Below are 16413 nucleotides of genomic sequence, written 5' to 3'. Positions count from 1 at the left end.
GAGCAGGTCTTTTGCGTTACTGTTAGTGTTAGGCTCCTCAGGGGTAGTGTGTAAGACCTGTGTCATTAAAAAGTGCTTCTCTTTTAGTTTTGCCTCTGCATTTAACTGTTTACCAGAGAGTGTGTCTACAATGAGCAACTACAGTGTTTCCTGAGTTACAATGCGTGCAGAACTTAACATCAGGTCTCATCAACCATATCATTTAAAACATCTGCACTGCAGGTATGTCAGGGCTGTGCCTCATTCAAGACTTTCCATTTCCAAAACTCAAACGTATCTAATGTCAACCCCAAGGGCTACTAATAAAAAAAAAGGTTTTCACTAATACAAGATCAATTGCTTTATCAGAAGGGTACTCACATGGGGTCATCAATAACACTGACAGCACTGGCCTTTACTATAGAATTAAGACCGTGGACAGTGTGAAATGTCTCATAAGGAAGGAATAGACAAAAGCTTTTAATGAATGATGGTTGTCTCAAGAGCACTCAAGAGAGGAAAAACATGTTCTTCATGGTTAAAGCCACAGCTGAAATATTTACAGTGCTGTTTGAAAGCAAATCAGCTGCTTCTGATACAAAGCATTCGGTGTGATTAAAGGATCAGATAAAAAACGAATAATAAAAAGCTACATCCATGCTCCTACCTCAGCGGCTACTGAAGAGTAATTAACATCCCAAGGGTTTTTGATCTTGGGGGAAACATACTTTCATTTAGATGGCGTCTGCATTTCCTTGCCATTAATGAAACAGGCAAGCATTTAGATCCGCTAATGATAACCAATGTCATTATAAATCATTTGACCATCAATCTGAGGAACTAGTCCCACTTTTGTGTCATAAAACCAAACTGCCAACACCACTGCATCAGCCCATGTGATGGTAATATTGACACATTGCCTTTGCAATGCAGTTGTATCGGAATGAGAAATACTACATAAACTATTGTCAGGTAGCGCCTGTGTGTGCCTATACCAGCACAAACACACAGTTTTCCAGTTGACATATTCAATTGTGTAAAAGTAAAGGTCTTACATTGTCTACATGTGAAAGGTGTCTAATTATCTGTCCTTCATTCCCAGAGAGTAATTATCCACCTGTTCTGATCTGATAAGCTGTTAAGGAGTGACATTTGAACTCCTACTAAGGGCAAAATTGATGAGTCACACTGTCCTGTACATTTACACACTGTTAGCTATGCTGCTGAATGGAGTGTGTGACCTGATACCTGAAATATATGGCAGTATTATAAACAATTACTGTGTGTGTGTGTGTGTGTGTGTGTGTGTGTGTGTGTGTGTGTGTGTGTGTGTGTGTGTGTGTGTGTGTGTGTGTGTGTGTGTGTGTGTTTGAAAGGGGGGTTGATAGGGAGTTATTTGCAAAATGAAGAGCATAACCGGACTGTTTTTAGAGAGCCGAGATAGCATCTGGCAAAAAAGGTCATTATTTGTAAATGTGAGTATAATTTGGTTACTTGTCATTTGCTTACATTTGCATGGAGCACATGAGAACACATTTATTTAGAGACTGCATGAGAGGACTAAATGAGACATTTTTGTGGTAAGGGCCTAAGAGAGAAAGTCATTGGATATAAGAAACATGATCAGCCGTCATATGGGAATACCGGTCTTTACCGGAAAATTACTGTGAGGAATTGTTGTTGCAGTGCGCAATATCCATTAAGAAAAGGCCGACAGAAGGGCATGAGAGAAAGACTGTGGGAGAGAGGGATGAAAAGAGAGAGAGGGAGAGAGAGGGAGAGAGAGAGAGATAACTCATTTATGAGATAGGACGATTAGATTAGGGTGCGAGGCCCAACACACAGGAAATTAATTACTAAGAAAGCCAGACATAGGAGGCAGCTGTACCAAACTACAGGCTCACATCCTAAAAGAGAAAACGAAAGGCTGAAAGAGAGAGGAAGAGAGTTTAAGACCAGACAACAAGAGAGCAAGTGCATGAAGTGAAATATAAGATAGACAGACAGACAGCTAGAAAACGATAAAGAGAGAGTGAAACACACCACTGACATTAGGCCATTGAAGACAGCCCATCTGTCTAAAATAGGAAACGTACCAGGCAGTAAGTTGACCATGTCAGGCACGAGGCAAACATAGATGTATAAATACTAAATATGGAAGGTTGAAGTGTAAGAAGACTTTCAAGTGAAAGAAACCACATTAGGGGAGGTTGAATTAGTATAAGATCTAAGAGAGAGAAAGAGAGAGCAAGAGAAAAAGAGAGAGAGAGAGAGTGAGAGAGAGAGAGATAAAGAGAGAGAGAGAGGGAGAGAGAGAGTATATTCCCCCATGGCACATTAAAAGCTGCAGTAGCTGACAGCAAAATGCATGCTCAGCATTGCATCCACATTAAAGCTGACATTCGATTCATTCTGTTGCATGTCTTGGCAGACCTCACCCTAAAAGCATGGTCCTTTTCCACACACACACACACACACACACACATGCTTGACACACACACGCTTGACACACGCATAGCAACAGCAGCAGCAAGCTGACTCAAAGGTTTTGTTGATTTTACTTGCATCATCAAACAAACAATTTGAACTATCCCAAGCCAAGAATCTACTCTTAAAGAAAGATATAAGTATTAAGTTGATGGTAATGTTAATGCTCACAATGAAAACAGTGTATTCAGTCTGAAAAATGTATTCTGTATTTAACTTGTGCAAAACAATGCCAAACCTTTACCTTGTTTTAACCTTGTACCCTATGCCAAATTGGTTCTGAAGGTACTGACGTTTTGTTAAATGTGCACAATTGTTTGGGCCTGTCATAGACATGTAGGTCAAGGCATATAGACTCTTGTTAAGTTTCTCATCTAATTATCTCTTTTATGCTACCAACATTTGTACGTGAAAATATGGGCTGTGGTCCTACATTTTTCTGTAATGGTATAAGTGACTTAACCTACCCATCGCATCCCTGACTCTACACATTCTCCTGCAGATGAAACCATGTGTTTTCAAACATCCCTGTGCTCACTGCAGCAGCTCAATTAGCTAAAGAGGTGGTCTGGACACATGTACTTACACAGAGACACAGGAGGACATCTGCAGTGCCCTCCGCACATTCACAGCCACTCTCCACCTCTAGACCCATACATCTTCATGCTTATAGATGAACAGGCCATTAAACAAATGAATTGATGGTTTTTTAAATACATGTAGAATGATGGCACTAGCCTTGTCTCTCTTCTGCCCTCTAAGAGGATATATTTTAACATCGTTCTGTGAGCAACTGACCATAGCTGCGCATTAGACTTGTACTTAATCAACGCAAATTAAATGCTATGATGTTGAATTTAGGAAAAAGACAGGAAAATTAGCCATTGCCCTTACAAAATGAGCCTTTATACTGGCTGTACAGATGTTTTATGTTTATGTTTTATGTTTATTGTCAAATGGTAGCATGGCGCCAAAATCCTGAGCATGTCCAGTCCAATATGAATGAAATGGAAATTATTTCTGCTCTTGTTTTTGTGACACAGGCATGGTCCCTTGTTTGAAAGCTCTATCTATCTTGGCAAGCATCAGGTTCATATCTGATCTTCCGGCACTGGACTCTTCCTGCAGTGGGCTGTCTTGTGTGTCAGATGTAAAAATAGGCTTCAGGCAAAGATCACCCAATATGAGCGCTGCCTTCTGCTGCTGTGGGGTAGAATTGCATAGTCATGACTCAGCCTTTGTCTGCCTCTCAGAACATCAATACAATATTCTATTACATGTGGAAAAAGAGGCAGTGGACAGGAAAACAGGAGACAGAGAATGCAGGGAAGAGAGCATGTACTTTTTCTCCTTTTCAAGAATGTGCAAGGACTGCAGTTGCGGGGATTCGGTTCTAATGTAAACATTCAGACATAGGTAACATTAGAGGTATGTCAGTCAAAGTGAAACTAAGGAAAGTATATCGAGTGATGTTAAGATTTTATAAGCAAGGTAACACAGGCAGAACGAGATAGATAGATAGATAGATAGATCGATCGATAGATAAATACATCGATAGATAGATAGATAGATAGATAGATAGATACATAAATACATAGGTGCTAAGAAATGCAGACAGATATTTTGTACACAGACAGATGGACAGACCCCTACACTAGTGGGACACCCAAGGGTCACAACTCCAACAGAGAGGAAGAAGAGGAAGGTGAGGAAGAGGATGAGAGGCGTGAGCAGTGCAGTAAGCGCAGAGGTCGGACGCAGTGCCTGCAGAGAACATACGTCCTGTTAAGGATGGGGGGATGGGGAGGGGGGCTGGGGCTTGGGCTGGGCAGTGTGATGGAGGGATGGCGAGAGAAGGGTGGAGAGATGGAGACATCTTTAGTGATATTGGGCAATAATGTGGGAGACCGTTGGGATGACTGCCAACAGTGCAGGACAAAAGGGAGGGGCAGATGAGAGAGAGATGGGGGGGTGGGGGTGGAGGGGACATAGGGAGGGTCTGCAGGGAGGGAGTGGCTAGCGCAGAGCCTGCGTGTGGTAGGGTGATGGATGGATAGAATGAAGAAGGAGGCAGGAACTCTGGGGAACGAGTGAGGGGAGGGAGAGGGGGAGAAGGGGGGCGTGGAAGGGCAGAGGGAGGCGGGTGGGACGGGATGTCCAGTCCAGGGATGTATAAAAGCTGCGCTGCATCTCACTTGGACGTCCTGTTGCTTCGCTCCCTCTTCAACCCTCCTGAGCTCAGACAGCTGCTCCCAACCACTTCTGAGAACAACATCGCTTGAGTGTGACAGATAGAGAAAGGAAGACAGAGCGAGAAAGGAAGAAAAACTGAACAGATTCTTAAAGCTAAGAAAACTCAGACCAGCCAGCCAACCGCCACCATGAGCAGCCACTCTACCGCCCGCACTTCTTACCGCCGCACTTTCGGCGCACCCTCCTCCATGCAGTCGTATACCCCCCTCTCGTCCCGCATGATGCCCCACTCCAGCCGCTACCTGAGCTCCATGCCCGGCGCCATGCCTACTCGTCAGGTGGCCTACCGGGCACGCTCCAGCACCCCGACCCCTCGGGTCTCCTACGACAAGGTTGACTTCTCTCTGGCCGAGGCCGTCAACCAGGAATTCCTGGCCACCCGCAGCAACGAGAAGCAGGAGCTGATGGAGCTCAACGACCGCTTCGCCAGCTTCATCGACAAGGTGCGTTACCTGGAGCAGCAGAACTCTGGGCTGCAGGCCGAACTGAGCCAGTACAAGGGCCAGGAGCAGCAGGGCAAGCCCAACCGTGCCAGCGACCTCTACACCAAGGAGATGCGCGAGCTCAGGAGGGAGCTGGATTTCGTGGGGAAGGACCGTGACCAGATCCAGGTGGAAAGGGACAACCTGGCCGAGGACTTGGCCCTGATGAAGCAGAGGTGAGTGGATACAGGATGAGTGAGAGAGAGAGAGACATTAGCATTTTCACACATAGTGACTAGCAAATCACATCTAATTCAGATATATGCAAACATTAAGTAAAGTACGTAGAGTTATTGCATAAAGTTGCAAAGGAGGAAGACAAAAGGCGTATAGTTGATGTGTATAATAAATAAGGGGCTATTACTGTTTGAAGCTTGAAGCAAGTCAATTTGCGGGCGCTACCTAAATCAGTGTTATTGACATTAGTCAGGAAGCAGAGATATACCTCAATGAAGAGGTTTTTTACTGTATATCTCATTGGATGCTTTGTGTAGCTCCTACTAAAGATATTCTGTAAGTATTTAAACGTGTTACACAAAAAGGAAATATATAATATATAATGTTAAAAAACATAATTGGTAGAGGGTAATATAATTTCAAAGAACCCCAGTTTATTTCTCCAGGGACTATTTAGGTCTGCTATACAATTGAAAGGTCTGGATGGATAGGGGTGTGTTTTGAGTGTGGTGTTTGCAAAGCCCCTCCTTCCATTCAAACACACACACACACACACACACACACACACATGCATGAAAGCTGTAGGGCTCATGCAGTGCCACACCCATGCAGACTTTTTCTTGCCCATCACTTTACGTCAAGGTACCAGGGGAGGGTGGGGCAATTTCTGATATTTTACCTAAATGTGTCCAGTGGTTGTATTTAGAATGGGCGTGGCACATGAGGATAAAAGGACATTGAAACGAAGACGTCAGCACACAGAACCTCCCTCCTGCATCCACAGTACTGCAGCATGTGTGTGTGTCTGTTGGAGGGGGGGGGGGGGGGAGGGTGGGTGTAAGTGTATGTGTGTGTGTGCATATGAATTGTGGGCAGTACTCCAAGTTCCAGGTGAGGTGTACATTTTCCTTGAACTCAAATCCCCTCTGCTTATATGATATGACACCCCTAGAGGTGACAGATTCAGAACCAGTGCAGAACTACAAGAAGTGGTCACTTTTTCATGTATGTTCTGAAATTCAGGAAAGTGGAGCAAAGCCATTGCAACTTTCTTCCATCGCACCATTGGCCATTTACAAACAAGACAGTTAACAAGCAAATAAAACTGCATCGACGTGTGACATATGATTCTGAATTGATAGATCAAGTTTGCCAGCTTCATAAAATCTACTTCAAATATTACCAAAACACTCAGTAACAGTATGAAGCAGCATGGCAGCCCTTCGTGCTAACTTTCTCTTTCAGAGGGTGGGAAAACCCAGATGTTTAGTGCGTATGTGCTTGATGTAGTGTGTCTGTGTGTATATGTGTTACAGTATGTCCTGCCCCTGAAAATGACATGACAGGACTAGGGATAAATTGGCTGCGCATAGGATGGAGTGTGGAGGAGGGGTGTAGAGAGAGAGAGAGAGAAAGGAGGAGAGAGAGCAGCTGGAAAAATCAATGGTGCTCAATGCGACTGCCTGCATCAGAGGGTGTTGGGTGTCCTGAGTGGGTGGGGTGGTGCCAGGTACCCCATTACCAGACCACAACCCCCTGAAATAGTGCATGAATTAAAGATGAGAAGAAACACACACACATATGCCCACATGCACACACACACAGACCAACACGTTTGCATGCAAACACACACACACACACACACAGACAAACATACACACATGACACACATGCAAACACACAAACACTCACAGACATACATACACACACTTGCATACATAAACACACACATGTGCACACCCACACACACACTCACAGAGGCACCACCAAGCATGCAGACGGCATGGACCTGAGCACACACACACACACCCTCAGTCACAGACTGGCAGACAAAGGCCACATTTAGTGCAGAGTATGTTTTGAGGAATTGAACATTTCACAAATCCGATGTTGGCCAACTGTAATTCTGGCTGTGATTTCCTATGACTTCAGTACAACAGTGTAGATTCTGAAACGTTTTATCTACCACTTTAAATGGCAAATTATTTGAAATGTAACAATTAATTCATACTTTTCTTTCCTTTGTTTTGTTGTTGCTGCTGTTGCTTTTGGGGTATTATCCAAATTTCCATCAAAATGTTTGTGTGTGTGTGTGTAATTTTCCCTGAGTCATGGCAGACCCAGTCACCCTCTGGCTTATGGCTAATGTACTACAGTAGCAGCAGGAGCCAAGCTGAATGCAATCAGGGGTCAGCCAGTTTCTCCCGTGATCTGATTATTAAGCCCAGCCCAGAGCTCGGCCTCTTACCAGTGGAAGACACAATGGTTCACAAGGACCAATGTCACAGATGGTGCATTGTCCTCCCGACCAAATAAAAGTGCTAACGCAAAGTGGACAGAGACTGGGCCTCTGAGACCTTTGAGATTTTACTCAACGTGCCCAGCTCTGTAGGAGCCTCCGAACCCCCCAGCCCCCGACGAATGATGCATCTCCCCCCCCCCCTTTCTGCCACACCCAAGCAGCATTTGGACTCTGTCCCAAATCCTTTCACAGACCAGCAAATTAACTAATTGATTCCAGGGCTCTTTGCCAGCTGATGCTCTCAGCCTATGTTAGCGCAGGACCCGATCAGCCACCTGTCAGGTAATGTTTTATACAGAGCACTTAGTGCGGCTGCTTCCTAACTCATTAATTCTCTTGGTAAACCATGTTCATTTTCTGTCAGACTTAGACCCAGGCGCTTGGAACATGTTTTTATTCATGAGGAAATATTTAATCTGTCCGTCGCAGCATTTTCGCATACAGTTATTCATACCCACAAATTATGAGGTCAGATTCCACTCATGTTTCAATGGAAAATATTTCACACTCCATTTTACACTGAATGTCTACCACAGCATTGCTAATGTGGTAACACACACATTGGATATTGTACATTGGGAAATATAGCTGTCATTTGTTACTCTTGTTTTCTTAGGTTTGAGGAGGAAACCCAGAAGAAGCAGGAGGCTGAAAATAACCTGGTGCTATTCCGTAAGGTAACCATAACCAAAACCAATCAAATCTCTTTTCAGCATTAGAGATGTAGAGCTCTCCTTTCATTGTCATTTTCTTTGTCTATAAGTCCTAAAACACTCGTGTATTCTAACACAAATGGCCATATCCTAAGCCTGATTAGCGGGTGGTCACTCATGTTTATGATCTTGTTTCCCCTGACTAATCTCAATGGGTGACCACACCCAAAGCTAACAGTGGGGCTAACAGTGACACCATGTGGCCAGTGACAGTTGGTAATGAATATGAATATAAGAAATGTCAAAGCTTACAAGAACACTTGATGGAAGCCTTGATCAAAAGTACAACTGTGTAGAAATGATAGATCATTATATCACTGAATTAGTTTGTTGACGTTTGGGGCAAAAAACTTAAATGAGACATGAAAACTTTGCCTCAAATGATTTTTTCCTGAGCACAAATTTGAAGAAACCTAAGAAGATTTTTTTTTATGTGGCCATTACCCTGCCCTGCTATGTCTGTTTACAAAGTGCACAGACATAATGTGTTAAGGGTGTAAATCTCTGACCGCAACAGCCCACCGAATCTCCAGACAAGACACCATAACACACTCATAACATTGGCCTCTGTCAATGCAGTATAAAAAGAGTTATTAAATAATGGAGCGCATCATCTCTTTAAAGGATGTGGATGATGCCACTCTGTCTCGTCTGGACCTGGAGAGGAAAATCGAATCACTGATGGATGAGATCGAGTTCCTCAAGAAGCTCCATGATGAGGTGAGATACCTGCATTTACCATGGAAACAGCAAAACACTGTATAATGTGACATAGGCAAGCCTTAGATCAGTGACACGCCTTAGATCAATTTAACAAAAGGTGTAATGTTCTGTGTTTTCGGTAAGTGTTCCGTGAAGATTTAACTAATACTGCCAGCTGAACTAAGACATTTAATTATGAAGGTTGTTTAGATGAAATTACTGTACCACTGTACAACTGTTACTGTGTGCAAATACATAAACACACTTTCTCAATTGATGAAGGACAATCATTGAAAACATGTCTCTCAACAAGGGTAGTGTACTACTGATGACCTTCTCCTTTATCCAAAGTATACAGATTTTTAAAATGATCTAAATTAAGTTATAATCTAAGTAATATCTAAATTATATGTTTTATTTCCATGGGTGAAGTAACTGATGGTGTGGTTGCTGTATGCATTCACTCTCTGCAGGAGATCCAGGACGTGCAGGTGAGTGCCCAGACCCAGCAGATGAAGTTTGAGGTGGAGACCCAGGCTCGCCCCGACCTCACAGGTGCCCTGAGGGACATCCGCGCTCAGTACGAGAACATCGCCTCCAAGAACATGCAGGAGTCTGAGGAATGGTACAAGTCCAAGGTGAGCACTGAGCCACGACGCACAGTATCATTGCATACAGTATCATTGCTATGAGCAGTGTACAGAATCACATGCTGACATATACTGTATCAATCAGTGACGTAAAATAGATACTGTATATTTATACATTTAACCATTTCTTCCTCTTTGCTGTCTTAGTTTACTGACCTGACAGAGTCCGCCAAGCGTAATAATGATGGCATGAGGCAGGCCAAGCAGGAGGCGAATGAGTCCCGCCGGCAGATCCAGGCTCTCAACTGTGAGGTGGATGCCCTCAAGAGCACGGTGGGAATCATCTCTTCACTCTTATTCCTCCTCATGTCTCCATCTTCTCCACCCATCCTTTTGTCTTCTGTTCATTGCTCTTTGATTTTCACAACAGATACTGCCATAAAGATATTGTCATAAATTTAGCGAGGGAAAGCTCAAAGACAAAGCAAGGGATTGTAGTATTCCCTTCATTGGTTTTCTAACCGCTGTAGTTGTGTGTGGGATGTTTGAATATCTTGGCAATGTGTGTGTGTGTGTGTCTGTCCTGCAGAATGAGGCTCTTCTGAGGCAGATGCGGGATATGGAGGATCAGTTTGGTGTGGAGGCAAACAACTACCAGGACAATGTGAATCGCCTGGAGGAGGAGATCCGCCACCTGAAGGACGAAATGTCTCGCCATCTGAGGGAGTACCAAGACCTGCTTAACGTCAAGATGGCGCTGGATATTGAGATCGCTACCTACAGGAAGCTCCTTGAGGGAGAGGAGAGCAGGTTGGTAACTGGAACAAAAATGGGCACATTCTTTCAGAGCTCACCAACATGTATTCATAAAAGAATCTTCGGCACACCTTGACAGCTCTTTAGTTATCAGATTAAACAGATTATTATGTCTGTTCAGGACACTTTTCATGCTTCTTTATGTGGAAAATATTTTTTGTGTACAAATTTGAACATTTGAATTCTTTCTGTTGGCCTTTTGTTTATATTACATATGTTTTTCTCTCAGGATTGTTATGCCCATGAACATTCCCTCCTTCCGTGGTGGTGGTAAGGCTGATTTTTCAAATCTGTTTCTTTCAAAATGTAAATTAGTGAAATATTACCTTTATATTGATTTATACTGAAGCACTCGATCAGCACTGGTTACTTCTTAAGGGCCCTGCAGCAGGGTAATAATACCGAATCATGAAAGTGCAAAATCACCTGGTGGTGTTCCATTATAGCTTTAAATATAGATATATGAAAATCTATTTTTGTCTTTGTTCAATCAGACTACGATGACAAACCCGAACCTGGATATGGAAAGAAAGTTGTGATCAAGACTGTTGAAACCCGTGATGGAGAGGTGTGTGTGGACAGAAAATACTCTTCTGCCGCATTTCTGTATAGCTATTCAAAATATACAACATGTAATTATCAACACATGTCACTATTTTACCCTCTGTCCTATCGTTTTTAGTGAATCACATTGGATTTGCTTTATTATCTGTCACTGCTTTACAGGTTGTGAAGGAGTCCAGGAAGGAGAAGGATTCCCATGATAGCCGTGACAAGAGTGATTCCCGTGATTCCCGTGACTCCCGTGACTCCCGTGATTCCCGTGATTCCCGTGACTCTCGTGGCGACCGTGACGACCGTGACGACCGTGATTCCAAAGACTCTGACAGGGATGAGTAGACAAGCTAGCTAATATCAGCTGAATGTTCCAGGGTCAAGAATAGTGTGAACAATAGGGTAGAAAAATGAAAAGGAATGAAAATCATAAGAATGAAAAAGAGATAAAAAGCTGCTTATATCATACGTAGTGCTAATTGATGAAACAATTAGGAACGCAAGCCAGGTTTAACAGAAGGATTTTTGTTTTTGACTCAAAACTGTGATCCATGAGCAAATCAGATTTTGCTCAGTCTGATAGCCCTCTTCCCCAGAAGGTATACACTGATCTAAACTGTAAACTCAGTCACTGATTGTGACAACGGTGCTACACACACATTCATGGTTCAAACTTAGTGTTGTTCAATGGCAACATTATTGACATTGATTATTGACAAAAACACAGTCCTTGATACAATTGCTCACAATCTGAAACTGAAAGTTCAACACACAGACACAAACATGAATGTACTGGCATAGTCACTGACATGAGGACGATTGTAGAGTTTGGTAGGTGCAGGTTTGTGGTGGAGCAAGCCTTACCTGTTCACCTTAAGTTGAAAACCACCTGAGGCCTTGATTTACAGAAAAAAACACAGAATTTTCTCAAGTAATGTATGTTTTCTATATGAACCTGACACCTCAAAATGAACACTCGCCGAAAAACTTTACCGTCCAGGGGGAGCCTTTAACAGTAACGCAAGCACTCGTCTGTTTTATAGTATACTCTTATCGTTTATAGTCACTGCCAGGGTTTGATCTGATGATGTGCAACGGGACAATAATACTGTTTGAGCAGTCGCCCTATATTGGGAGGCATTTGTCGGCTTGTAATAGACTATAACCTGTGTCAGATGGCTCTGTGTTGGTACATATAGTAACAGCTCAACTTCATCTCTCCTGAGAAAGTGAGTAATGATCATCACTATACTATATATACATCACTATACTGTGCACCACATAACGAGACACCTCATTCGTTTCACATCACAGCAGGGATCTTTTTGTTTCACTGTTCTTTGGGAATGCTCATCCTTTGCCAATTTCCAAGAATATTACTATTAGATAGGATTAAATTGAAAATACAAATAAACTACACTGGAACAACAAATGTGTGATTGTTTTCTTTCCTTCAGTTAAAAATGAAAGGTCACGACAACTTGTAACAGAGGGTTCCACATTGTTAGGAAGTACTTATTACAGTAAAAAGATCACTGTCTAAGGTATGATATGGTGGTGCAAGAGAATATTTGATAAACCTAAGCCCTAGGTCAAATCACTGTAGCTTTTTGTCCAAAAGACTGCCTGTAGTCTGACAATTTATCCTAAGCCTCCTGAATTGTGTTGGACCATGGGTGCCGCCTCAACAAACAACTGATTCTGTACTTGTACGTAATGAGACTACAAGCCCCTTATACATGCGTCAATGTAAAGCTGTTACATCGCGTCTGCACCGATAGAAACCCGCGAACGTGTTACAATTGCCTCATGTATAAGGGGTCTAGATGTGAACTGATCGTTTTTCCGCCGATCATCTGAGCCTTTCGAGAGAGGTGGTTTACCACGATCGTTCGGCTCAGAAAAGGGCGTGTCAAATCAGGCCGATGTGTCATGGGGGAGTCGGTGCGTGACTGGGGGGAGACGGTGACAGGAGGCTAGAAAGTTAGAGGCTAGAAAGTTCTTGCCTGTTCTTGAAAGGAGACTGATCCAATAGGCTAGTAGGCCTACAATTTTTTTATCAGTAATAAAACGCAATTTGGTACACCATTTTAATATGGTAATATAGCCTACTGTTTTTTGCAAAATGAAAGAAAGCATATTTAGGAGCCTATTAATTCCGAAATTTCACCACATTGTAGGCTATATACTGTAACAACCCCAACACTTGCCTGCTTCCCTTGCAAATCAAAGTTTTCCGACTATTTTTCTTACCTTCTTTCTTAGTTGTTGATGTTACTGAGCTAGAAGTTTAACTTGTTCTGAACATCTGCGCTGCCAATGCCCAATGTCACTTCTGAGTCAAATCACTCCATCATCTCTTTGAAATTCCTTATTCCACGAGTGGTAGGCTACAATGACTTGCTGTTTTAAAATATAACTAATAGCCTAACGAAACAAAATAACCCAGGCAGTTTCATCTTCGAGACGTTAAGGCTTCTTCCAATACTGACAGCTGACTCATAGCTTGTGGGAGACGCGACATTTGAGGGATCGTCACTTAATTTAAACCTTTTTTGCTTCCGTTAGTGTGTGTGTGTGTGTGTGTGTGTGTGTGTGTGTGTGTGTGTGTGTGTGTGATAGAGACAGAGAGGACTCAGTAAAACATCGGAAAACACCGTGTCTCGTAAGCCTTAAGCTATCAATCACCCCCACAATGAAATATGCCATTACAGTCGCGACAAACTTCTTGGCATTGTGGTGCGCCCAAAACGCAAGCTATAAACGTAGCCATCCTAATGTAACCAAAATATACCTCTGCTGATTTGCCTAACCTTCGTTCTATTTAGAATTTGTCTTAGCACTATGCAGGAATAAAATAGCATCTACAGTGTCAGGATTCAGGCGAGAGCGCCTGGCTTTTATAACGCGCCCTGCTGCACTGAAGGAGCGCTCACTCGCAGCACTTGTTGCTGGAACGCATATAATTCGTTTTGCAAGGTGCTGTAGTCGTGGGAACGACTGGCCTGGTTTCTCCCAAAAGGAAAGTAGATTTTCCTCTGCTGATCCCGCGTCTATATGGAAGTTTGTAGAGAGAATGCGAGGGAGTAAAATGCTCCGCTGTTTTAATAAAACCCACGTTACTCACATACTGGTTAACACTGTTTGTTACAGCACATAAACGTTTGTCGCTACATCCAAACTGCGTCACCGTTGTCCCTCCCTGCATCTGCTCCAGCCGCACCATTTTACTTGCAATGTGAATCATTTAATTTAAATATGCTTATTGCCATTTGTTGCACCTTAATCATTTTCTACAAACATGATATGCTATGTATGGTGTAGTAGACTGAGACTCTATTCACTACTGCACAAAAACTAGACACGTTTGCAAAACTAGACGTTTGCAATGAAGTAGGTAAAACAACTTTCGCCAATATCTCCGTAAGGGAGATGGGTTGTGTGCTCAAATTTCCTGGGATCAAAGAAGACGTTAGTATTCATGTGCAAACTAAAAATCACGTCTCAGGATTGCTGCGCATGCAAGTTATTTCGGGTGTCTCAACTGTAACTAATACCACTGTCAAATAATTATGAGTTCAGTAAAAGACGGAGCAAACACAGTTTTCTACCGTTGTTGAAACACATCCACGCGTAGACTCGTTTTCTTTCCATCTGGGAGTGGTTATTCAAAGAAAATATTAAGAACTATGCTGATAGAAAGAAGGGAACTTTAAGCCACTACACTGCCTGTGCACGATGCGGATCCACGTTGATGTTGTTAGTAAACAAACCAGGTGGGAGCACATCTCCGTGGTCTTTGCACATGCCCGCGGCAATGTAAACGGTTCACATTTTGCACATGTAAACACGTAACGACAAGAGCCGTTTCCCTTGAAAATCTTCACACCTACACGCGAATACGATACGATAAACTGTTCTGTTCTGTTCTTGCCCTTATGGCACAACAGTTTCAGGTTATTTGACCTGAAGTTCATGCTATAGCCAATCAGGAAGTTAGATCATATCTCATCAGCACTCACACACTTGGTTTCTTCATTTTAGCTCTATTGCTGTTTTCAGGCTCTAAAGTTCTATGGAGTGCAGAGACTCTGATGTTGAATCTTTGAGGGTTTTTTAGCTTGCCACCACAAGATTTACAAAGAACTCTTTAAAAAAGCTATTTGCTTAACCCAGGTAGTAAATGTCTTTAGAAACACAATGACCTAATAGTCAGTACAAAGCTATGATATTTATATCTGTAATTAGGCTACCCCCCGCGACGAAGCAATGGCTATATCAGTAGCCTAGTGATATCCGTGCGACGAAGTTTTGACATATTTTTCACATGATGGTATGTAGGCCTACTATTGTAAACGATGCAACTAGTGGAGGCAAGGCGCTCAGTGTTGCCAGATTGGAAATGGCGTAGCAAAGGCTCAAAATGATCGTATTTGGAGGATAATTATCTGGCAACACTGGAAAGGCGGTCGACCAATGACAGTCAGAGCTCGCAAGAAGGTGAAATGTAAGGCAACAAAGGGAGATATCCTTTTCAAATCTTGTAAGGACGTTATAACTAGTTTGTGAAAGACCCAGAGAAACACAAATATCCGACGAGGCAAAATATTTTATTAGTTTTAATATTAAAAACACAGTGACGTCGCCCTTAGCGAAAAGTTAGTCTGTTTATATCAAGACTCTTCGGTCGTCTTTTTCTGTTGTGTTCCTGACACTTTTGTGGAAAGAGTTAGCCTACCTCTGTTTTTGCGTCTGCAACTGGGTCTGATCACTGCTTGGGAACCCCTGACACTAATGTCCTTATCCGCTGAAATACATTGCGACAACCAAAATAACGGCACTAAAACAAGTAGCCTAATCATTTCCGTTCTGCCTACTAAAGTATAATGTAGGCTAGCCTATTATAAGAAAGTAGTTTAGCGAACGGAGTAGCCTAGCTAATTATAAGAAGGCTTAGTAAGCAACATAGAAGGGATATTATGACTTAGTATAAAATAAAAAAGGGGCGTTTTAGAATAACTACAAAAACGCAAAATGTTGCAGCCTATTCTCGAATCTGAAAAAATGTAATAGGCCTATCATACAACGTGTTCATCAAGTTATCAGTGTTGACATTTATAGTTACTTACAACCTTTCAAATGATAGAACATAACCACATAATCAGTGTTCTTTTATCCCAATGTATTACCTTTAACAACATCGCCCACACGTTTGTGATGTACCCGAGCTGGTGGATGTCACGCAGTCTTGAGTGTGACTCGTGGATCAAACCATGTTTGCTCCCAGAGGGTTACTTGGCAATTCAAAAAATACATGTAATTCTTCTGTCCTAGATTTTACAAAAACATCTACAACT

At 42.6% G+C, this 16413-nt stretch overlaps 1 protein-coding gene across 1 annotated transcript; it reads left to right on the top strand.

Annotated features, from left to right (window-relative positions):
* Window positions 1–4847: 4847 nt before the first annotated feature.
* prph (peripherin) lies at window positions 4848–11401 on the top strand (the record flags this gene model as incomplete). The annotated part of the gene is made up of 9 exons (XM_080846834.1): window positions 4848–5377; window positions 8297–8357; window positions 9018–9113; window positions 9569–9733; window positions 9893–10018; window positions 10275–10495; window positions 10731–10771; window positions 10996–11069; window positions 11228–11401. 9 exons carry the CDS (start codon window positions 4848–4850, stop codon window positions 11399–11401), a joined length of 1488 nt encoding a protein of 495 aa, XP_080702960.1.
* Window positions 11402–16413: the final 5012 nt, after the last annotated feature.

Source organism: Sprattus sprattus (genome assembly GCF_963457725.1).
Source record: "Sprattus sprattus genome assembly, chromosome: 10".
NCBI classification, from domain to species: domain Eukaryota; kingdom Metazoa; phylum Chordata; class Actinopteri; order Clupeiformes; family Clupeidae; genus Sprattus; species Sprattus sprattus.
The sequence above is the reverse complement of the archived record's forward strand: the minus strand, read 5'-3'. Positions and strand labels throughout refer to the sequence as shown.